The sequence below is a fragment of the Giraffa tippelskirchi genome, chromosome 7 (genome assembly GCF_054371585.1).
Source record: "Giraffa tippelskirchi isolate mGirTip1 chromosome 7, T2T-mGirTip1v1.2.pri, whole genome shotgun sequence".
Classification (NCBI taxonomy): domain Eukaryota; kingdom Metazoa; phylum Chordata; class Mammalia; order Artiodactyla; family Giraffidae; genus Giraffa; species Giraffa tippelskirchi.
The window spans coordinates 86365613-86390028 of NC_137281.1; the positions used below are offsets into that span (position 1 = coordinate 86365613).

General features: G+C 48.9%; 2 protein-coding genes across 25 annotated transcripts in view; one reads left to right on the forward strand and one right to left on the reverse strand.

Annotated features, from left to right (window-relative positions):
• The window catches only part of NEO1 (neogenin 1), a 230586-nt gene extending 229639 nt beyond the window's left edge, over positions 1-947 (forward strand). For all 24 annotated transcript variants that reach the window (XR_014060466.1, XR_014060467.1, XR_014060468.1 and 21 more), the window contains one exon: positions 174-947. Coding sequence is in view for 19 of the 24 variants with exons in the window: in XM_081513585.1 (XP_081369711.1) it covers positions 174-257 (84 nt within the window). In the remaining 5 variants the exon portion in view is untranslated. The remainder of the gene's footprint in view (positions 1-173) is intronic.
• An 18924-nt stretch (positions 948-19871) lies between these two features.
• HCN4 (hyperpolarization activated cyclic nucleotide gated potassium channel 4) overlaps positions 19872-24416 on the reverse strand; it is a 40324-nt gene continuing 35779 nt past the window's right edge. Inside the window, exons 5-8 of the mRNA XM_081513608.1 lie at positions 22540-22686; positions 22202-22442; positions 21608-21772; positions 19872-21494 (exon numbers count right to left, since the gene is read on the reverse strand). Coding sequence (XP_081369734.1) covers positions 20038-21494; positions 21608-21772; positions 22202-22442; positions 22540-22686 — 2010 coding nt within the window. The 3' untranslated portion in view covers positions 19872-20037. The remainder of the gene's footprint in view (positions 21495-21607; positions 21773-22201; positions 22443-22539; positions 22687-24416) is intronic.

Here is a 24416-nt window from a genome sequence, read left to right on the forward strand (position 1 = left end):
GGCTTGGGCCCATCCTGCAGCCTCTGACTCTGCCGGGCTGGCAGGGGCGTGGGTAGTCCAGTCTGTCCAGCAGTTTTCTCACTCATCCCTCGACACTGTGATCTCTTTCCGTGGGCCCTACTTCTGGACAGCTGTTTGGATCGTGCCTGGTAACAGTGTTCTCTTTTCCGTAGAGCTATGAACCAGATGAGCTGACCAAAGAGATGGCCCACCTGGAAGGACTGATGAAGGACCTAAACGCCATCACGACAGCATGACCACCTTGACCGGGATGTGACTCCCGGCCCGAGTCTAGAAGTCTTGGGACTTAGCCTTGAAATCAAGGAGTTGTACAGAGCACCAGAGGACAGCACTTGAGAACACAGAGTGAGCAGGCCGCCCGGCCAGCGCCCCCGCGTGGGGCCAGCTCCAGGCCTGGCCACCTGCCTTCTCCCAGTCAGCCTGGAAGACGCCCATGTTGAGGCAGCTTCCCTTTGCCTGCCGATACCCTGCAGGACTGGGCACCATGGGCCAAAATGTGTCCAGGGAAGAGGCAAGAAGTGCAACCTGTGTTTCACTTGGTGGGCAGGCCGTGTCTTCATGCTGCGACGGCATCGCCTTTATGGAGTGTAGACATTGGCATTTCTGTACAATTTTATTTGTGTTCTATTTTATTTTACCTTCAAAAGAAAAACACTATCAAAACCAAGGGAGTCCGTGGTGTTCTCCACAAGTGGTTGACACTTGACTACTTGTTTGAATTATGTATGGAAAGTCATTGACAGTGTGGGTTGTTCCAGGGGTTGGCTTGTTTTTTTGTTTTTGTTTTTATTTTTGATTCTGAGTCATTGCATCCTCTACCAGCTGTTAATCCATCACTTTGAAGGGGGGAGGAAATATTGCATTGCTGTTTGTAAGCTTTTTTATTATTTTTTTATAATTATTAAAGGCCTGACTTTCTCCTCTCATCACTGTGAGATTACAGATCTATCTGAATGAAATGTAACATTGAAAAGACTTGTTTGTTGGTTTCTGTGCAGTTTCAGTATTGGGGTGGGGGCGGGCTGGGAGGGTTGGGAATTGGAAATGGAGGGGCTGCTGAGATCCTGTGAATGTTTCAGTCATTGTACTTTCTTCCAGAAGCCTGCAGAGAACGGAAGCATCTTCTTTATTGTCCTGGCATGTCCATCTCTATTGTGACTAAGTTGCAACTGGAGTTTCATTTGGATCTAGTAAAAAAAAAGTTCTTCTGTGCAATAGGTGGGTTCAAGGATTTAGCTGCCCTGGTGTCTTGGTAATATCCTGATAATAACATCCACGCTGAAGAGTCAGACATCACATTACAGGAGTGATGCAGGACAGGGCACAAGCCTGGCACATTCCTGGGAAATCAGAGAAGAGGATGGACCCCCCTGTCCTGCTGTTAACCCTCTGACTTTGGGGAAGTTAGATGTTAAGGTGGGAACTTTGTTCCCACACAAGACTCCTTGCTTCTTCCTAGTTCCTGTCCTCGGTCAGTCCAGCCCTCATTTCTACGTCTCGGAGCCCCTGTGGAGAAGGCGTTAGCAAGAATGAAGCAGGCAGGGGCTGCAGCACCAGTGGGGCTCCCAGTTCTTTCTGAACGCTGTCCCATAAATAGCAGGGGACCAGGAGAGTGCCCCCCCTCACCCTCCCAGCAGCTCAGCTAAGCCCCTGATTGGAACAGGGCAGCAGGAGGTCTCTGAGGGGCTCCGAGAGGCCAGCCATACAAGAAGCCTTTGGCTTTTACAGGTGGTTCTCGTGTGCTTCTTCTTTAAAGGAAAGAAGCTGATTTTTTTTTTTATATATATTAAGAGTATATTAAGAAAAAATACAGGACTGACCCTCAGGCATCTTCCCTGACTCCCCAGCAAATCCTAGAAGAGAGTGTGTAAGGCAGATGGAGCTGTGGTTTGGTAGCCAAGAACTAGCATCTCAGTGGCTGAGACCACCAGGGGGCGCTCAGCCTGCGGCAGGCAGGAGCCCCACTTGCCTTTCTACATTGGTTATTTCCCGCCTTTAGGTCTCATCGCACATTGGCTCTTCCAGGAGATAAACTCTCTGTTTCTTAATTGGAGGCAATGAAAAGAGCAGTGCTGGACCTCCTGCCCTGCTAGCTGGTCATGGAGGATAGTGCCAGGCAGGATTCTGGAAACCCAGTGCACTTCAGCTGATCCTGAAAAGAGCACTCTGGACACCAGGAGCGCTAGATTCCCCAGAAACTGTCTTACCTTTTGCCCAAAGAGACATGCTCGGTATTCGGGGCGTTCCCTCCCATGAACCCTGATACTTCTGTTACCTCAGGGCCTTGGTACCTGCATACTGCCACAGAACTGGGGCGGGGGGAGGGACCTATTTTTAAATAAATAACTGTTCAAAGTTGGGGGATTTTTTAAAAGTAAGAAATAGGAAAGCTATTCTGTATTGCACCTTTTCACAATTTAATACATTTTCTTACATTTTCCTGTGATTTTTGAAATTAAACCATTGTGTGTCTTGTCATGTCCTAGTTGAGCTGCTGGCCAGCAGCTTCCTTCAGGAAGATTTGGAACAAACGTGTCTGTTGCCTTGTCGCCTGCTGGAGGGGGGCCTGGAGGGCTGCTGGGAACTAGTTTCTGTACACACTTGTTTGGCCTTTTCTGTAGTTGATGCTGTAAACTCTATGGCTTTTTGAAAAACAGTTTCATGTTTTTATTTAGTATTGGAAATCCAATACACTTTTTTTAATTCAATCAAACTGTGGTCTGGAGAAAGAGTTATTTTCCTTTTTCCTTAGGGAAACAGAACTTGCGGGGGTGGGGAATCCCATTTCACAGCCTCAAGTGGACTTCACCATTGCCCTCGTCACCGTAAAGGCAGGAGCGCTAAGAGGCACGCAGGGTGGCGTGGCAGGGGAAGCTAGGTGGTGATCCAGGTGTCCCCCAACCCCAGAGATGAACCCTGTTCCCACCCCGTTATTCCCCTGCAGGGACTGAGAGTCTGAGGGATTGAAGGCCACACCTGTCAGAAAGAGACAGGTGACCCCAGCAGGAAAGCACACCCATTCCTAAATGGTGTGTGTAGGCTAAGTCCCTGATGTGGCAACGTCTGGGGAAGCAGCTTGGTCTGTGTTGGTGCACAGACTGGACCCGCACTCAGCCTGGGCCTTCCTGACCCCACCCACACCTCTCACCAGTGTGTGATGGTAGAGCCCTAGAGCAGGTGTCTGCAAGGAGCCCTGCCTGTCCTGGGCTGCCTCACATGCTGACTATGTTCACTGCGTCTTAGCTTGGGCTGCTGTGACAAAAATACCATAGGCTTGGGGGCCTTACACAGCAAACATTTATTTTCTCACAGTTCTGGAGGTCTGGAAGATCAAGGAATGGGCAGACGTGGTGTCTGGTGAGGACCCGCCTCCTGGTTCGCGTCTTCTCACTGTGTCTCACCTGGCAGAAGGGTGAGCGAGCTCTCCGGGGTCTCTTTTATTAATATAAGGGCACTAATCCCATCCTGGGCTCCCATCCTCACAGCCTTATCACTTTCACGTGTTGGGATTAGGATTTCAGCATGTGAATTTGGGGAGACACACATTCAGTCTGTAGCACTCTGTAAGTTTTCTCACAGTGTGAGCGTCTGGGCTCAGGTGAGTACAGCAGCCACAGGCCCTGCCCTGCCTGGATGTGGAGGAGAGCGAGGGCTGGGTATGGAGCCCAGCATCCCTGCTCACTGCCCCTTGGCCCCAGGACTTCATCTGCTCTGCAGCCAAGTGATCGGTAGGAAACCTAGATCCCATCACTCCCGTTAGCCGTGGAGTCAGAGCTCCCAGTGCCAGAGCCTGTGCCCGTCTGCCGCAGCCCCCTGTCCAGGTGCTGTTGCCATGTGCACCCAGCATCTGGCTGAGAGGAAGGCAGCCTGGGACACGCTTCTCAGTATTTTCACACGGAACACCACTACCGCCTTGTTTGAACAGCCAGAGAAGCCGACCGGGCCCTCCTCTGCATCCCTAGATGGAGCTCTTGGCACATTTCATAGTGATTTACCTATCTTCAGTCTTTTCCCACTTGACTGGACTCGGGACAGAATTTCTCACTCTTCTCTGAAGGCCTAATGCCAGAGGCAGATTCTAACATAGCAGATGCTTGTCTCCCAGATGGATGGACAGACAGGATCCAGGACTCAAGTCCTGGAGTGTGTGAGAAGGCTTCCCGCGATGCACCCCCTCCCATTCCCTTACAGCGATCCTTGTCGGTCCCTAGTGTTACTGTTACTGGCCCTTTGGTATCCGGCGGTGAACTTAAATGGTAACAAAGACCTGTCTGCCTGGCACAGTCATAAGAAATGAAGCTGATGCCACAATGATGGACTGGGTGCTGGGAACTAGGAAAAGGATATCCTCTAACTGGTTCTAAGACAAACACTGGATAACACTCTATATGAAGAAGAAATGCCCTCCTTGCCCAGTCCATCAGCTCCTCCTGAATTTAGCCACCTTCTGGTCAGGGGTGTGGTGCCATCAGGAAAGATGGTAACAGTGCTGAAAGTGAAAGTGTTAGTCGCTCAGTCATGTCCAAGTCTTTGCGATCCCATGAACTGTAGCCTGCCAGGCTCCTCTGTCCGTGGGATTCTCCAGGCAAGAATACTGGAGTGGCTTGCCATGCCTCCTTCAAGGGATCTTTCTGAACCACAGATAAAACCTGGGTCTCCTGCATTGCAGGTGGATTGTTTACCATCTGAGCCACAGGGAAGCCTCAGCCATCAAATTGATGGGGAGAGGACATGGGCAGGGGGTTGACAAGCCGGGCCAGCCCTACCCCCATACAAAGGATCTCAGACAGTTGGTGCCTGACTCTTCACCTTGGGTCTCCACAGGTGAGGGTGGGAAGGGGGAGAGGTGAGAGAGAATAATTCAAGGAAATAGTACTTTACATTTTTCATAATCTTGTAAAAGTGTGTAATGTTGAAAAATGATATTGATGACTACAATTACCCTCCAAGAACAGTGGACGATGTTCATCTCAAGACACTCTCTTACTTGACTGTGCATTAGAGAAATGAAAACATGAGCCTCGACTAAGCTCAAGATGGGAGCTCTTGCTGTGCTGTAGTGAGAAGAATTTAGAATTTCCTGAAATAATTGGGAGAGCGGAAGCAGCAGGTATATCAACAAGAAGATGAGAGGATGAGGGCCGGTGGGAGGATGCTTGCAGTGGAAAGGGGCTTCCCTTGAGGCACTCCAAAGAAGGTTTAGAAATGAGATCTGAGAGGGAATTCAGTGTTGTGTGCTCATTGCACCTCTGTGACCTGAACCCCCATCAACTCCCCAAGTCTTACATAACATCTTCCATGTACACAAGGCCTTGCACAAATTATTGACTTTCCCCCTGCCAAGAAAGGGGCATCTGGGTCACCACGGTGAGAGACCATGAGTGTGGCATGGTGAGTGAGGGTGACCAAAAATGGGATTGGCATGAGCCAGAAGTGACCAAGAGACTTTAAAACCTGAGAGTTCGTGGAAATCAGGGGACACAGGAGAAGGCACGAGACCTTTCCCAGGTTAAGAAATGAGAATCTCAGCCAGGATTATCCAGGTTTGAAGAGGCAGACTGACCTCAGGAGGTATCTGGGTTTCCACCATTCTACATTTCCACACACTCCACCTCAGTGGCCTGGAGCTAAGCCCCATCACCCGTTATGGTGCACACAGGTGCCTGCCTCTCATTACTGTCCCTATCTTTTGTGGAGGTGGTCTCCCCAAGGAGAATTCTGAGAGCCATTCTAAACTCTTTCCTCAACATAATAGCATGTGGCTCAGCAACCCCTACAACTATCATAAAGTCCCCAAACTGACTTCTCTGTCATCCATTGTGCAAACTCCTCATTGACTCATTCCCCTCCTCCACCTCAGCCTCACTGGCAGTCCAGCCTCCACACAAGGATTTTATTTTTCTAACATCTGGCCTCCCTCCCCTGCTCAACATCATGCAATGTCTCCCCTGTCACCTGCCCTGCAAAATAGAATCCGGTGTGGCCCTGCTGCCTCTTGGCTTTTGTTTGCCACTTAGTCTGCCCTTTGACCCAAGTTTGGCCCTAGCAATACAGAGCAACTTGCACTTACAGAATAAACCTTGATGTCTGACCTCTGTACTGTCCCCTTTGCCTCAAATTGTCTCCCTAACCCCTAACTACCCTCAATGCTGGCTTTCTCTGCCTCGTAAATTTCCATTTATTTTTAAACACCCAGCCTAACCATTCAGTCCTCTGATGGTTCTTGTTCCTGGTCTCTGTCTCTTCCAATACACTGTGAACTCCTTCAGGAAAACAGTTAGGCTTGTGTTTGTATTCTCCCTTCCATCGCCTAGCACATTAGAGGTGTTCACTTGATGAACTTCCCTGGTGAGGAAGATGGACTTGCAGTCACTGTGGGCCAGTGCTGGGGTAATTTGACAAAATCCTAATTATTCTTGAGAGGATATATGCAAAAAGGTTTTGCAGCAGAGGTAAGGCTGAGCTGAGTTTAGGAATTCATGAGGCTTTCTCTCTGGAGGGAGGAGGAGGCCAGTGCAGAGCTGGGAATCTAACCTCCACATGGCCGTGGGATGCCTTGAGGATCCCACCATCCTGCACAGCACTGGGACTTCTAGGACCGTGTGGGCCTCCTGTCACTAGATGAAGTGCTGGGACCCCCAGGATATGGAGACCACACAGAGCGAGCACTCTGCTTCCCCAAACCCCTGAACACTGCAAGGGTAACACTGGCCTGGTTGAGCTAGGCTTGGTGGGGTCAATCCTAGTGAGTTAAGAGTAAGGTGAGTTTTTTCCATAAACTCAAATCCCAGGTCTTACAGAGAATTCTGGGCAGCTTCCTGTAAGAGGACCCAAAGAGCTGGCATCTATTCTTGAAGACAAAATGATGGATCATGCTCAAGAAAACCAGCTGATGAACATTCCAGACCAACACACAGGAGGGAAGCTGGAACTGAAACCAAAGAGATCTCAGTGTGGGTAGGAAGTATGAGAAAAGGAATATTATAGGCCAGTCAGAAAAGTCTTCCTCCCTGGAAAAGCTGGGAATCGTTCATGGTTTCATGAGTGTTCCCTAGTGAAACCTCTAGGTGGATTTGGAGGCCTGGCGTGCTGCGATTCATGGGGTCGCAAAGAGTCGGACACGACTGAGTGACTGAACTGAACTGAACTGAACTGAACTGAAGAGCTCCAATCCTTTATGTCTCTCTCAGCACAGAAAAAATTCAGTGAGAGTCAAAGTGATAGATAACAAGTGATTTATTAGAACAGGATCCTTGCGAGGCTTACAAGTGGGCAGGCAAGCATTATGCGCTACAGTTTTGTAATCAAAGAAGAAGTGGAGAGATGGAAAAGACCATCTTCTTCCTTATTCTTGAGTAGATGCCTTGCTTCCATTATCATCTCCTTCTCCAGGTCAGGCAGGGGAGTTTTCTTGTTCCTAAATAGTCAAGCAAGAACTGTCGTGGCACTGCGGGAAAATTATTTCAGGTCTTAGTACAGTGAGGGTCTTTCACTTTGAAATGTCCCTCTCCCATAAATTATTGCTTTTTATGTGTGCAGAGAGCATGTCCTAGGGGTCATTAACTTACTGAGCTCTCTGGGCAGGATGTGGGTCTCAGCCACCATTGTTTTATTGAGTTGGGGCATGTCTCATGCTTCTGTGATATGGCGTTGCTGCTAAGCAGGCCTGCTTGGTTCTGTGGTCAAGCAAACCTGTTTTCTTGAGTGAACATTAACTTGCAGGGGTCTCCCAAATCCCCCCTAAAATTCCCTCCCTATCCACAATCCTAATGGGATTTCTGAGCTATTTGGTTCCTACTCTGTCCCTATTACAAGGACCAACTATATGTCGGGCACTGAGGATGTGGAATAAATACGACCATCTCTGTTGATGTGTTCACAGTCTGGAGGAGGACACAGACATGGAACAGACAGAAACTACCATCCAGTATGAAATAGTGCTAACAGACCTGACCATGTGGTCTGGCAAGGCCAGGAAGGAGCTTCCAACCCTGACTACAGCATCTCCCAGACACAGAGGAAGTACCACTGAGGATGGTGAGAATGGTGGGGGATTCACTGGAGAAAGGAAATGGTGTTTCTTCCAGCACTGCTCATACTAGATCTGAAAAGCAGGGAAGATTCAGATACTGGCTAAACAACAACAGTGCTAAGCTGCTTCAGTAGTGTCCAACCCTTTGCGACCCCATGGACTATAGCCCACCAGGCTCCTCTGTCCATGGGGTTCTCCAGGCAAGAATACTGGAGTGGGTTACCATTCCCTTCTCCAGGGCATCTTCCCAACCCAGGGATCGAACCCACATCTCTTAAGTCTCCTGCATTGGCAGTCGGGTTCTTTACCACTAGCGCCATCTGGGAAGCCCAAATAACAACAGAGAAACTTGTAAATTATTTGTTCAAAAGAAAGTAAGGGATTTCCCTAACAGAGGACCCGAAACTTGAACACAAGCATCAAACAGAAAGAGAAGCTAGTGCTTCCCTAAGGAAAAGCCAAATAAACAGGAATGTGGAAACAAGGAGAGGAGCTCTGGGAGCTGGAAGCCAAAGCTCATGAGAGGGTAGCCCAGGGGAAACCCACCTGTCAGAAAAGGAGACCAAGGAAGTCTGACTGGCACCACTGTATTTTTAAAAAATAGGTAAAATTTCTCATCTCCCCTCAGAATTTGTTGAATATTTTTGTGTCAATATTCATAAGGGATATCAGTCTGTAGTTTTCTTCTTTTGTATTTTTTTTTTTTACCTGGTTTTGGTATCTGTGTAATACTGGCTTCATAGAGTAAGGAAAGTGTTCCCTCCTCTCTACTTTTTGGGAGTTTGTGAAGGATTGGTGTCCATGGTTCTAAACATTTGGTGGAATTCACGAGTGAGGCCATCTGATCCTGGGCTTTTCGTTATGAGAAGTTTTATTCCTATTTGAATCTCTCCACTTACTATAGGTCTATTCAGATTCCCTATTTCTTCTTCATTCAGTTTTGGTAGTTTGTGTGTTTTTAAGAATTTGTCCATTTTACCTAGGTTATCTGATTTTTTGGCATACTATTGTTCATAGGGTTCCCTTACGTCCCTTTTCATTTCTTAAAAGTTGCTGGTATTATCCCATCTTTCATTCCTGTTAGTATTGGATTGGCCAGAAAGTTCATTTGGGTTTTTCCATAAGATGTAATGGAAAAATCTAAATGAACTGTTTGGACAACCCAATATTTTGAATCTTATCTGTCTCCGCGTCTGTCTCTCTCTTTCTCCTTTCTTTCTTGGCAGTAAATCTCTCTCTCTCTTTAAACTTTCACGCAGCAGGTTTACTTTATTTGATAAAGAATTAACAGAGTTGGGACTTCCCTGATTGTCCAGTGGTTAGGACTTTGAGCTTCCAATGCAAGGGGTTCGAGTTCGATCCCTGATTGGGGAATTAGGATCCCACATGCCTTGGTGCAACCAAAAAAAAAAAAAAAAGAATTAACAGTTAATTTGATGCCCCCCAAATGAGGTAACACTGCAACATTTGCATATGAAAACTTTCCCTGAAACACTTATTCAGATTTGTTATGGCTTGTCAGATCAAAGAAACTTCAATTTCCAGTTTGTTCACATAAATCAATAATTTGTTACTTTGGGAAGTAATTTGTTAATTTGGGAAGTTTCAAAATGGCAGTGTAACTGAGCAGGATGCTATGGGGCCCTTCCCAGGGCAGACACCTCTGCCTCCCATAGCTTCTGCTTTAACTCCTCTCTGAAGTGCCTGATGACAGTGTCTGATATACAATTCCTCAGTTGTTTCACAGATGTCAAGACCCCCACCAAATGGAAGAAATTAACTACTTGATGACCAAATACTCCACGTGTACCTCCTGGCACTGAAGGCTGATGATGTTAACCCCCGTGACACTGCCCTGTTATGTTACCACCAACCAGGCAGAGAACTGTACATGAGCTGATCACATACCCTGGGACACCAAATGCTTTGCTCAAAGCCATCAGGGAGTTTGGGCTTTTTGAGCACTAATGTCCTGGGCTCCCTGTAAGGCATTTTATAATAAATGCTACACTTTCCTTCACCACAACCTGGTGTCTGTAGATTGGCCTTACTGTGCCCTGTGAGCAAGGGGATCCAGGTTTTGGTTCAGTAACAGCAGTTCTATCCCAGAGTCATAATTACCAGGGGAAAAAATGTTCTCTAGGTAAGAGTTCTGACAGCACTGTGATACCGTGTCCATCCGTTTATACAAAAGAATGTGCATTTTGCAAAGAGAGTTCACATTTCTATGACATCATTTTTGAAAAATATTCTCAATTGCCTTACTGTCTCCAACAGGGTCAGTGATCAAATTGTTAAAATTTGTTAGTTTTGTTCATCTTGTCAAAGAATCAACTTTTGATTTTGCTAATTTTCTGCATTGCCTCGCTATTCTCAATTGCATTTATTTCTTCTTTAATTTTTATGACTTCCTTCCTTCCACTTGCTTTGTTTAGTTTGCTCTTTTTTTCCTTAATTTCTTATGTTATTGATCTAAGATCTTTAGATAGCAGTAAGCTCCATAAATTTCTCTCAGAGTACTGCTTTTGCTATACCCCATAAGTTTTGGTATGTTGCATTTTTCTGTTCATCTTAATTTACTTTCTAATGTTTTCTTGTGCTTGCTTCTTTGGTCCACTGGTTCTGTAAAAATGCATTAATTTCCATATATTTGCAAATTTTCCAAAATTCCTTCTGTTATTGATTTCTAAAACCATTGTATGATGGTCAGAGAACACATGTCATATGATTACAATCCTTTTAAATTTCTTGAGACTTGTTTTGTGACTTAACACATAGTCTATCTTGGAGAATATTTCATGTGCACTTGAAAAGAATATGAATTTTGCTATTGTTAAGTAGAGGGTTCTAGATGCCCTGTTTATATTGCTCAAATTTTCCACTTCCTTGCTGATCTTCTATCCTGTTCATCTATCCATTATTGAAAATGGGTATTGAAGTCTACAACTATTACTGTTGCACTATCTATTCCTTCCTTCCATTATGTCAAGTTTGCTTCATGAATTTTGGGGTTCTGCTGTTAGGTGTATATAGGTTTAAATTGTTAATTATTCTTGACAGATTGATCCTTTTATCATTTTTTGATCCTTTTTTCATTTTAAAGTAGACTTCATCTTTAGCAACAATTTTGTCTCAAAAAGAAGCCCATAAAATATGTAATGCATGCCTGTGTTCTACACCTCAGTCATGTACAACTCTTTGAGACCCCATGGACTGTAGCCCACCAGGCTTCTCTGTCCGTGGGATTCTCCAGGCAAGAATCCTGGAGAGGGTTGCCATGTCCACCTCCAAGGGATCTTCCTGACCCAGGGATGGAACCCACGTCTCTTACATCTCCTGAATTGACAGGCAGGTTTTTTACCACTAGCACCACCTAGGAAGCCCAAAATATATATGTTAAATACCATAATATAAACAAATAGTATTCTATATTATTAATATTATATTAATGGCTATTAGTAATATATAAATTGTATATTTATATATTAAAGCTATGTAATATAATTTTACGAGATATATATCTCAAAATTACATTGTTTTTTAAAATCCATCCTGCCAATTTCTGCCTTTCAAGTACTTAATCTATTTACATTTTATGTTAATTACTGATAAGGTAGAATTTACACTTGCAGTTTTGTTATTTGTTTTCTATATGTCTTCATTTTTGTCCCTCTGTTACTTTGTCCATTTTTCAGTGTACCACTTTAATGCCCTTGTCAAAAGGCACAAATTATAAAAGAAAAATTTGATGAGTTGAACATCCTTAAAGTTAAAAATATTTACTCTTTGAAAGACGTGGTTGAGGAAATGAAAAGGTAAACCATAAACTGAGAGAAAATATTTGCAAAATACACATCTTATAAAGGACTTGTCTCCTAAATATATTATTTATAACTTAATAATCAGAAACAAATGACCCAGTAAAAACAAATGAGTAAAGATTTGAACACTTTATCAAAGAACCCATATAGATAGCAAATAAACACTCAAAAAGATGCTCAGCATCTTTAGTCATTATGGCAAAGGAAATTTAAACCAGGAGTTAATATAACACACTGTCTTGAATGGTAGATGATCAAAATAAAAGACATGATCAAATACTGCAAAGATCTGTGGTACCTGGAACTCTGATTCAGTTGCTGGTGGGAATACAAAGCAGTATTCCAACCTCAGAAAATAATCTAGTGGTGTCTGATCAAGTTAAATCTATACTTACCAAATGACTCAACAGTGCCACTCAGGAAAAATGAAAATCCAGGCTCACCAGAAGACTTGATCGTGGATGTTCATAGGAGCTTTATTCTTAGTAGCCCAACTGGAAACAGCCCAATTGTTCACCAGTGGGTGAAGGAATAACAAATCTGGCATATTCAGCCGGGGACACTTGCTCCACAGAACACAAAACAAAATGGACAGGCCTTAAAGGCTTTTGATTAAATGAAAGAAATTAGACACAATGGATGACACACTTCACGATTCCGTTTATATGAAATTCTACCTACATTTTGCCAAAAAGGCAAAACTTTAGTGATAGAAAGCAGATTGCCAGGAGCCAGGAGCAGGAGACTGACTGCAGAGGGATGGAGGAGAATCTGGAGGAGTGAGGGAAATGTTGATTATCCTCATTATGGAGGTGGTTCTAGGACTGGATAAATGTGTCAAAACTCAGTGAACTGTACACTGAAAATTGGTGAATTTTGTTATCTATAAATTATACCTTGATAAAGAAAATAGATACGATTAGCAATAGCAACAAAAATGAAAGGTACTAGGAAGAAAACTAGCAAAATGCACAAACCTTCATGAAGAAAACTGGAAAGCCATGTGAAAGATTTGGCAGAGACAGTTAATGCCCAGTAAATACTCCACATGCCCACCCACACTGAGCAGCCTCCTTTGCAGTTACTTTGGGGCCAAGTCATGAGCAAGGATGAGAGGTGAGGTGTGTCACTCCAGAGACTGCCGGAGAAGAGTCGTTCCGAGTCTGTGGTCTCTTCCAGTTCTCTCTTCTCCCTCCACGTGACCTTGGAGACCACGGGTTCCAGCTCCTATCAGTAAGGAGAGTGCTGCCTGGCCTGCCGGGGACTTAACCTGAGCTGGAATAAATCTTCACTGTGTTAAACCATTGAACTGTTGGGCTTTTTCTGTTGGGGCCACTAGTGCTAATTGCCCTAATACAAAAGAAATGGTAAAGAAGACCCAAATGTGGGTCTCATTCATCCATAGAAATACAAATTTTAATAATAATGTTCATGTAATTTCAAAGCAGAAGTCCACTGAGTTCTTCATGCATCTTAACAAACTGATTGTACAAAGTATATGACAGCACAGAGACTAGAGTAGCCAAGACATTGTTTAAGAAGGAGGTGAGAGGACAGGCTCTACGAAGATCTACACACTTTATAAAGCTACAGTAACTAAGATGGTTGGAACAAGGATAGACAAGCTAATGTTACTGAATAGAGAGCTTTGACATAAACCCAGATGTGACATATAAGTGACACTGTAAATTAGTAGGAACAATTGGTTGTCAGTATAAAACAAAAATGAAATCAAACTGTGTCCTGACATCATACCCAAAGTCTGGGTCAGTTAGGTTAAGTAAATGTGAAAAGCAACACGTCACAGTTTAAAAATAACACAGAAGAATATATTTATAACAACAGAGTAAGATAGGTTTCTTAAACCAGCAAAAAAGGCACTAAGGAAGTACTAGACTTTTTAAAAAAATATTGCTAATATTGATCTCATTAAACTGTAAAACTTCTGTTCACCAAAGAACACTGAGAAAAGAAAGAAAGAAATATAAGCCATACACTGGAAGAAGATATTTATAACACATACAATGAACAAATAGATGTATGTATGTAAAACTGTTATGAATCAACAAAAAGACAACAATAGGAAATCAGGCAAAATACATGAAAAAATATTGCTCAGAAGAGGAAACATAAATGGCAAATGAATATTCAAAAAAATGCCAACCTTCCTGGTAATTAGGGATTTGCACACTAAAACACGATCAGATGTCACTAGATTGGGAAAAATAAGAAAGTCTGATGATTGTAATCATTAGCAAGAATGTAGATTAAGAGTAACTCATACCCTGCAGGTGGGAGTGTAAATTGTTAGAAGCAGTTGAAACAACTTGGCATTATCTTGTAAAGTGAATGTTAAGTCACCCTATGACTCAGTTCTTCCTCTTCTAGATGCAGAGCCTGGAGATGTTTCAACATATCTGTATCAGGAACCACAAATAAGAACATCTGTAGCAGCAGTGTTTGTAATAGAGAGAACTGGAAATGATTGAAATGTCTGTCTCCAGAAGAACACATATGTCTATGGTGACATACTCAGATATGACAGTATGTCTATGGTGACATACTCAGACACATATGTCTATGGTGACAAACCACATGCTATAGAACAGTGAGGATGAGTGAACTATGCTCCGTGCATCAACAAGATCTCAAAATTACAATACTGAATGGAAAAAAAAAGCGAATTACTGAAGGATACATACAGCAGGATGCCACTTATATAAAGTTCAAAATTTTACAGATACATTCAGTGGTGTATGTAAGTGGAAGCAGTATGGTCCACCCCTGGTGCTGGCAATGAAAAGGTGAGTTATTTGTAAAGAAGTTTTAAACAATAATAAAAACAGATTCAATCTGCTGCTGCTTATCCTCATGCATCAGCGATTCTGAACAATATTACTGATGAAACCCTCCTCCCCACAAAGACAACTACTTCCAATCCCCACCCTTCCATCTTGGTACACAACTGAGCACACTGTTTAGAGACATTTTATTTCTGCAATAAAAAAAGAAGTATCATGAATAGCAATAGGATGATTAAAGTTCATCTGAGTGGCTTATCCTGTAGAGCAAGACAGGGATACAGTTGGCGACCAACAGATGCTTCCAAAGGTATGCCTTATGTTCTATTTTTTTAAACCAAGTGATTGGTGTATGGCTACTTATCACATTTTTAATATTAAGTGTTTGTTATAGTTATATCTTCTTCTGTGTGTATGAAATATTCCACCCTCGAGAGAAAATTGAAAATGTCACCTCAGGGGGAGGGCCGGGATTGGAGAAGACTCACTCTGGATGCACTGAAAACTGCAAACTCAAGAAAGAATGAAAGGACCATGGTTGACCAGAAAAGAATGAGGAGCCATGTGGGGGCCTGAATTGAGGGGGAAGCCATGAGTACAGGTGAGGCTTCCAGGAAGCAAGTGCGCAGAGAGAAGATGGTGGGGTCATGGCCAGGGGCCCAGAAGCACTGACCCGTGGGAGAAAGAGCTCTTTCTTCTGAGGCTGAACAGAAAGAGCAGTGAGAGAAAAGCAGGTCTTAAAAGCTGGGGTGGGCTAGGCAGCAGGACAAGACTAGCGGAGATCTGCCTTAGATTTACCAAGGGGCTGGGGAGGACCTCGTCGACCATGTTCTGTGCAGAAGAGGCGGGGGCCAGATTGCTGTGGAGGAGGATGTGACTCAGAGGAAGGGAAATGAGGGTGGGGCGTCCAGACAACTCTCAAGAAGTTTGGCTGACAAGATGAGGAGCGGCAGTTGGGAAGAGACTCGGGGTCAAAGAGGGATTTTATTCAATTTTTAAAATGTTTTTTGAAAAAAATCCTAGTCTGGTTTAACCCCACTAGGACAGAGAGTGACTTTGGGCAACTGGCAGCTGTAAGCACGGCAGGTGTCCGCTGGAATCCAAGCAGGGGGTTCAGTGGCATTTCAAGGCGGGGCCAGCTGACTGCCCTGGTGGGGAGAAGTGTATCATTACTGACTGTTCAGAATTGCTGCTAGCTGGAGATGGTGAAAGGTAAGAGAAAGCAAACCACATTTAGTCATTTATATTCTGTTTTAAAAATTTTCTACAGACTGTGCACCCCTTCTTGCCTGCATGGACAGACTGCTCCTGGCACTCAGCCCTTGGTACATGCCACCAGTGGGAGTGATCAGGTTTGAGTCTCCAGACCCCAGGTGTGCGCCCTGGCTCCTTCGCATTCTAGCCAACTCATCTAGGCAGGTTCCCTCTTTGAGCCCCTGGGCTCTCTGTATTGAGGCCCTCCCTTAGGGTTTTTTTGAGGGTGGAATGAGAGAACAGGAAAGCACCAAGTGCCCAGCACACAGTAGGTGCTTACTAAGTGTAGTCAGGGAACAGAGAAGATAGTGATTGGTATTGCTCCAGCCCTCAGTGGAGGAGCAAGGTCCAGTGCAAGCCTGTGGTGGATCCAGTGAGGGGCTGAGTGGAGGCAAGTATCCTGGCTCTACCCCTTGCAAGTTGGCTGGGCCTGTAGCTAATCCCTCCCACCCCTCAGTGGCTGGCTGTCAGTAAAGGCCTCCCCATAGCCCCAGATGCCAGGCCTGCATTTTGCCCTGCCCTCCTGGTGGGTCCCTGAGGACCCATGGCCTCCTGGGCTGCAGGGGGCAGTTGTCATGGGGACGCAGGGCTTGCTGCAGCTGCCTCCTTAGCAACGGGACTCCCAGGCCAGTTACCAAGGCAACAGCATCTACTAGGCAATCACCGATGGGGATGGGGACGGATTCCCTGCCCTTTTGTGAGGACTTTCCCCTCTGGAGCGCCGGCAACAGGGCAATCCTCCGCCGCCACCACGCGGCCCCGGGGAATTTGCTTTCCAGACTCAGATCGCTGCTTCTCTCCTACGCCGCAAGGTACAACTCTGAGGGCCCTCGGGACCCTCTTCAGCAAGGGGTGGAGGAAGCAGCCCTGAGGGTCTTCTCAGAGGGTCTGGAGTCAGGTGACCCCTCCGGTGCCCACAGTAGGGAGTGCCATGTCACACCTCCTTACAGTGAGGCCACTCTGGTTCCCCAACTTTCACAAGAGCCCAGCAGCTGTGTTACATCTTTGGCTCCTCTAACATGCAACCTTCTGCCCTAGCCATGACACCCTCCTCCCAGCCTGGTAACCTTTTGTGACCCTTCTGATCAGGCTGAGATGGCATCTCCCTCTTCAGGATCTCACTGGAGTTCATGTGCACACTGACTATCCTTCTCCAGGGAGCACCAAGGAGTCCCAGGGACTCAGCAGCCCCCACAGCTGGGGTGGGAAGGACCTCAGTCAGGGTCTCACACCTACACTAGCAAAGGACACACACTTTCTCTCTCAACCTCCTCCTTGGTGACTCTCACCAGCCCACCAACAGTGCACACTTCTGTCCATAGCCAGACCTCACACTCTCTCACAGCTCTGCTCCCCGCCCCCTGCTCTTGGGGACACAGCCTTGGGCATACAAGCACCCCTTGCTCTAGGGACAGTGTCCCACTGTCCTCCATGGCCAGGCTCCTGAGGCTTCAGAATCCATGCTGCACCCCCCATCCCTTGCCCCTAGAAGAAGGCAGCATCTGCTGGAATTTTTTTATTTAAATAAAATATACAACTCGGTGCATTTACCGTTTTGTTTTAAAAGTGGAAGATTTGAAAATTGCTTGTGAGAGATAGGGGATGGAAGGGTCCACTGACCAGACCTGGCTTTCCCAGTCTCTGGAGTCGCTGGGCTGAGTCGGAGCTTTCATAAACTGTGTGTGTATGTATCATTGTGTCTGTGTGTGTGTGGAGGGTGGTGAGACCAAGTCCTGGTGGCAGGGAGGGTCCTCACTACTCATGGCCCCCCACCCTACCCCTACCCCCTAACCGCCCCCCCCCCCCGCCACCTCCAGGTCTAGACCGAGTTTGGATCCAGTCCTGCCCTCCTTGTGGGGCATAGGCAGGTGCCAAACTTCTATGAGCAGCACTCATAGAAGGTGCTGCTAAGCGCAGCTCTGAAAAGTCAAAGGGGCTTCTGCCCAGTAGAGACCAAGGCCAGGTGGCTCTTCCGAAGACCCCAGGATCCTTCCCCCTTTTCTTTCCTGGATTATTGCCTCATACCCCATGACCCACCTATAGAGAAATTTTGTCCACATCCCAGGACAAAGCCTGATCTCGTCAACATTCTGGCTTAAGAATGTGGAGGAGTGTTCCGGATGGACAAGGCAACTCCAGCCCCTCTCATTATTTAGGCCTTGGCAGCCGAACCTCTTCCCACCCTTTAGGCAGTGGATGTACCACTAACCATGGCTCTGAGCTGCTTTCACAATGGCCTCCACTTTGGACCTGCTTCTGGCTCCTGGTTGCCTTCAGAATCCACGTCAGTTCCCTTAGCCTGTCACATAAGGCCTTCCTTCTGACCACAGCCTCTAGATCTCTTCCCAAACCCCTGACTCCACAACTCCACATCCGCCTCAGTCATTTTCCCACTGTGCACCCCATCCGACCCCCTGCTCCCTCCTTCCCTCCCTCTAACTTTCCCATACCTGGAGGCCTGGCTCAAGCCCACCACTGGCCACACACCTTCCTTAGACCCTTAGGAAGTTCCAGCTACCTCCTGTGTCCTGAGATTGTAAATCCTGGAGACAGCAGCCAAAGCTCCTTGGGATCTCACCATAGCTCACTGGGGCAAGGTGCTGGGCACATGAGGGGGCAGAAGAAACATGATTTATTGAGCACCTACTATGGTATGTGCCAGGTGCTGGGCTGGGCATGTCACATGTACTACAGTTCTCATCTGGTCCTCATAGGTCCTTGTGAGGTGGTACCACGAGTAGTCCCATTTTACAGACGGGTAACAGAAAGCTCAGATAATTTGTTCCAAGTCACACAGCTAAGAAGTGGCAGGTCTGGGATTGAAATCCAGGTCTGATTACCTCCAAAATGTGGTTTCTTCCCTCTATACCCTGCATGGGTATCAAATTCAGCTCAACACAATTTTCTAATGAAAGGAACATCAGCTTTAGCCTAAGGTAGGCCTGGATTACAATTGCAGATCAGTCTCAGCTCTGCCACTTGTAATTATCTGATTCTGGAACAATGACTAATACTCGGTTTCCTCGTCTGTGAAATGGGAAGAATCAAAGTTGCTACACCTCCTTCAATTTGTAAAATTGAAGAAGTTAATGTGTGTAAAGTGCTAAACCAGTGCTTGGCACAGAGCAGACTCAATAAATAGAAGCTTCCCTCCCCTCCCATTCTACAGATGGGAAAACTGAGGGCCGCAGAGGTGATGGGATGTGCTCGAGGCCCTACAGGGTAGGAGAGGCACAGCCTGGAGTCTTCTGCTTCCATGGGGGGAGGTCAGGCTGGGGCTGGATTTGAGACCAAGGATGGGGAGAGAGGAGGCCTGCCGAGAGGCCCTGGGGTCTTCTTCCCTGAGGACTGGAGAAGATACTTCCCCCAGGCCCTGTGGTGCCCAGCCTGCGGGCCAAGGCAGGTTACTGGATGGAAGATGACCTGGGTGTCCTGGCAACATGGGGTTAAACTAGATTGCACACACATGTGCACATGTGTGAGTGGCTATCTACATGGCTCTACAGAGCGCTACATAGCTATACATATACACATCTTACATACATATACATATACATCTTGCTAAATTTGCAGTAGAAAAAAATGCAAGACTCTCAGGACCCTGGCCCATTTGTCCCGAGGACTCAGGCAACTGAGGCTCCCCAGGAACAAACTCATGGGCAGTCCTTCCTGGAGGAACGGAGATGACTCCCAGCAGGGTGGGGCTCCAGGTTCACAGCTAAGGGCCTAGTGGCGGCTACTGCCCTACAATGAATACAATGACTGGTCTGCACTAGGAACCCCAAACATGGGTCATCCCCACCCCTGCCAAGCCCCAGAGACCCCACCTGCCTTCCTCTGGCTTTTGCACTTGGGCCCTGCCTGCTCCCCTCCCCCCTCCCTCCCTCTAGTGCTGAGTATTAAAATAGTCTATAAAAGCAAGTGACCAAAAATCTATAGCTCTAAGAATACCTGGTTATTTTCTGCTGTCTTTTGTTTTTCTGGTGTGGGTTTTTTTTTATGATAATTATTATTGTTATTGGTATATCTCCTAATCACAGTTAAACCTGAAGGAAGAAAGAAGGGAGAAAAAAAAAAAAAGAGGCGAGGAGGAGGGAGGGGACGCAGCTCATAGATTAGACGGCAGTTTGGAGCGCACCGGCTCAGACCTGACCCCAGGTTCCCTCTGGGGAGCAGCAGTCAGAGGGGGCCCCCCAGAAGAGGTGGCTCTTGCCCCAAATAAAGAAAGAGGGGGTGGCAAAGAACCTGAGGATGTCTTCCGAGGCAGAGTGACGTGCTGGCCAGGGACGGCACCATAGGGCCTCCCGGGGAGACCGAGGCCCCCGCTGCCCCCGCTGCTGCCCCCGCCTCTGGGAAAGAGCGGGAAGGCTGCCACCGACTCCCCAGAGGAGTGCGGGGAGGCTCTGCGGAGAGTCTGCGCCCCGTCCTGGGGGAGAGCCGGTTGAGAGGCTGAGATGAGCTTGAGGTCCTGGGTCAGGCGACCGGGGGTGAGAGGTGGCGTGCCCCGGCGCTGGGGAACCTGGGGCGGCGGGGGGCTGGATGCAGGGGGCAGGAGCAGGGAACCGTGGGAGCCGGAGGCCCGGGGCGGGGCACTTGGGAAAGTTCTTGGAGGGCCCGGGCTGTGGCCAGGAGGGCTGGGCCCTCCTCGGGGGGTGAAGGCGACAGGAGAAGCCCCCCCTGAGGCCCCTGCCACCAAGGACAGCCGCTCAGGCTGCCGCGGGGGTGTCTCTGGCGTACTCGGCGGGCCGGCCGCCAGCCCGGGGGACAGCTCCCCGGGAGGCTGGCCCAGCTGCCCGGGGCTGGATGACGGGGACCTGGCCGAGGGCGGGGGCGGCAGGAAGGGTTCCGCGAGTCCCAGGCCTCCCCGGGCCCCCGGCAGCGGGGGCGGCGGCTGGCTGGCCTGCGGGGAGCGGGCGCCCGGCTGCAGCGGGGTGAGCAAGGGCGAGTCGGACGAGGACAGGGAGCCCCCCAGAGCCTTGTGGAAGTGGCCGAACCCGGCGGTGGCGGCGGCCGCGGCGGTGGAAGGCGTGGGTGCCGGGGAGGAGCCGCCGACCCCTGGCGGCGGGGAGGAGCTGGACGAGGGGAGGAGCGGGCTCAGACCGGCCGGCGCGGAGAATCCAGCCAGTTGTTGGATGTGAAAGGAGGAGGAAGACGGTGTGTCCACCTGGGACGGGCTGCTGGCGGGCGAGGCGGAGCCCAGCGCCGATGGAATCAGAGACTGCAGCCGCTTCAGGTGCCGGGGCGTCTGCCCGGCCCCAAGGCCGCCGAGCCCGGGCCCTGGGGGAGGCCGGAAGATGGCGGCCGGCAGGCGCGGGTGGTGGGTGAGGGCGATGGCCACGGAGGTGGTGGCGGCGGCGGCCTGCAGCGGCGCCTGGATCAGCGGGGTCCAGATGACCGGCGTGGGGGTCGGCGTAGCGGAGGCGGCGGCCTGGACGCGGTGAGCGCAGTGCGCCATCTCCCTGTCGTGCTGCACGATCTGCTGGATGATCTCGTTCTCCTGGTAGTTGAAGACGCCTGAGTTGAGGTCGTGCTGGACTTTGTGAAGGAGGATGGAGTTTTTCTTGCCTGGACCACCGAACAAGATCAGGCGCTTAGGCCGAGGTGGGAGCAGACAGAAGCCCATAACCCGCACCTCCCCCCCTACCCCGCTGCCACCTCCCTCCTGGCAGGCCGCTCACCGATGCGGTCCAGGCGGTCCAGCGCCACCGTCTCGAAGGCCCGCCGCATCATGGGGTACTCCTCCAGCACCTCATTGAAGTTGTCCACGCTCAGCGAGTAGAGGCGGCAGTAGGTGTCAGCCCTCACGCTGGCTGTGCGCCGGCCCCGCGTCAGCAGGCAGATTTCTGCCAGGATATCAGGAGTCAGGGGGCTCCCAGCAGATTCCAGAGAACCCCACCCCACCCCGTCCCTCCCTGACCTGGGGCCCTGCTGTCTGGGACAGAAGCTTGACAGGCTCACAAGGCCCCATCCCCAGACTGACCCCTTCGGATGCCAGCTTGCAACCAAATGGGTACCAGACTAACTTTCCCATCTCGAACCACCCCTGCACGAGGAAAAGGCAACCCACTCCAGTTTTCTTGCCTGGGAAATCCCATGGACAGAGGAGCCTGGCGGGCTACAGTCCATGGGGTCGAAAAGAGTCGGATATGACTGAGTATGCGCCAGGCTCACAGACACCCACTCCCAGGCAGTGGCATGAGGGTCTGTGATGTCATCCTCGGTGACTCCCCAACCCATTCCCCTGTCCCCCCAGGACCCCTCAGCTGCCTCACCTCCAAAATAAGAGCCATCCGCCAGCTTGGTCTCCTTGTTGCCCTTGGTGAGCACGCTGACCACCCCGTGCTGAATGAAGTACATCTTCTTGCCAATGGTACCTTCGCGGATGATGTAGTCCCCAGGCTGGAAGACCTCGAAGCGCAGCTTGGTCAGCATGGAGGTCACAAAGTTGGGATCCGCATTGGCAAACAGTGGCATGGAGGCCACCAGCTTTCTGCAGTTAAAGTTGATGATCTCCTGCTCCCAAGATCGGGTGAATTGAGAAAGGGAGGCGGAGGTGAGGGGAACCACCCAGCAGGAAGGCCTGGCTCCCCTCCCGGGCCACCAAACTCACCTCCCGCAGTGGCTCGCTCAGCTCGCCCAGGATGCTCTCCTCATCGAACATCTTGCCCTGGTAGCGGTGCTCATAGTAGTCATGGATGCGCTGCCGGGTGTCAGGTGGGAGCTTGTGGAAGGACATGTACTGCTCCACCTGCTTGTACTGAGTGCCAGGAGAGAGAGAGAGTGTCACCTCCTAGGCAGCCGGTCTGACCGCCCCAGCTGGTACCACGCTGTCTCTGCTGCTGGTGACCAGAGCCAGCATGGCTCCTGTGGGCCTTTTCGGCTGACCTTTGAGAGGGAGGGCCTCAGCGTGGGTGTGGCCCTGACTCCCAGCTACTTGGGGTGGAGGAGGGGCACTGGAGTATCCAGTCTTCACCACGTTCAATACTATGATTCCTCTCAAGTTCAGTCTCTTCTGTGTCACACTGTGGACCAGCGCAGCCTTGCTCACAGACTCTAGAAGGAGCTGTTTCCCAGCAGTTGTAACAAACTGGCAGAGGCAGCAGAATGGGCTGCATTACAGGTTTGGAGGGATTGGAGACTGAAGGCAGGATGCCTGACGCATCAGGTAGCACATGTATCCAACCATGGCCTCCTGTGAGGCTGAGTCTTTGGTTAAAGAGAAACTCCAGCTGGGCCTACCAGCTGGAGGGAGGGGCTGGGTAGAGAAAGGATGTTAAGTAAAGGTTTGGGGACAAGAGATTTGTGAACCTACGTGCCCAGGACTTAACCAACTAAGAAACACTCCTGCCCCCCGCCCCCAGGGGTGATGGGTGGGTGCTGCTCCAGCTATCCCTGGATTGTGGGTGGAGAATGGGGATCCTCAGGTGCATGGCTGGGACAGGAGGCACAATTAGGCAAGAAACAGATGTTCCCCACAGGGGGATGTAAGGGAAGTCCCTGTACCCCAGGAACCATCAGAAATAGGATGTACTAGCTTTCCAAAGAGGTGGGGACACAGTGCTGCTACAGAGCGATGACAAGAGGGAGGTGACCTTCCCTAAGGTTCTTCCAGGTGCCGTGACCCAGGCAGGGGCCAGCTGGGATGAAGGAGAGGGGATGAAGGAGCCAGCTGGAATGAAGGAGAAGGAGATGATGACAGGGCAGCTGCTCCCAGGCACCAAAGATGGCTCCCGGTTTCTGGCCTGGGCATCCGCACTACTGTATCCACTAAGAAGACAGGCAAGAGGGGAGGTTGGAGTGAAGAAGGCTGGAGACTGTTCTCACTTTGGACATAATGAGGGTGAGGTCCAAAGAGGCATCAAGTAGTCTGGGGCTTAAGAAAGAGGTGGGGGCTGATTATACTATTTGGGTCCCACTGCAGTGAGATGGACACAGAGCATGGAGTGGGGGTGGGGGTGAGGTGGGAAGACAGCAGCCCCTAAGAAAATGGGAGAAAGAGAAGCAGAGATTTGGGCCCACGCCACCAGGGGCCCAATGTGGGATGACTGAGAAGATGAGCCAGCCAAGGAGAGTGGGGAAAAGAGCAGAGACCACGCGGTCATGCAAACAAGTACAAAACCCAGCAGGGAGTCATAACTGTTAGAGGCCAAGCAAGACAAGGACCCCATAGGATCCACTGCCTTTAGCAACATGGAGGGCAGAGGTGACCTCAGACTCAGTAGGCTGAGAGAAGGGCAGATTCAGCAGCCACAAACAATGCAAGTTGGTTGGATGGTACGTTGGTTGGTTTTAGGAATTTGTCCATGAGAAAGAGGCAGAGAACAGAAAAGATAGCAGCGGAAGCCAAATGATGGTGGATGGACAGACATTTTTAAGAAGGGAGAGATGGAGCAAGTGTCAGTGCTGGTGGGAGGGCCCTGGAGAGGAGGAGGCCTGAGGGGACTGTGGACACAGGGTAGGGGGTCAGGTGGGAAAGGGGCCCTCAGT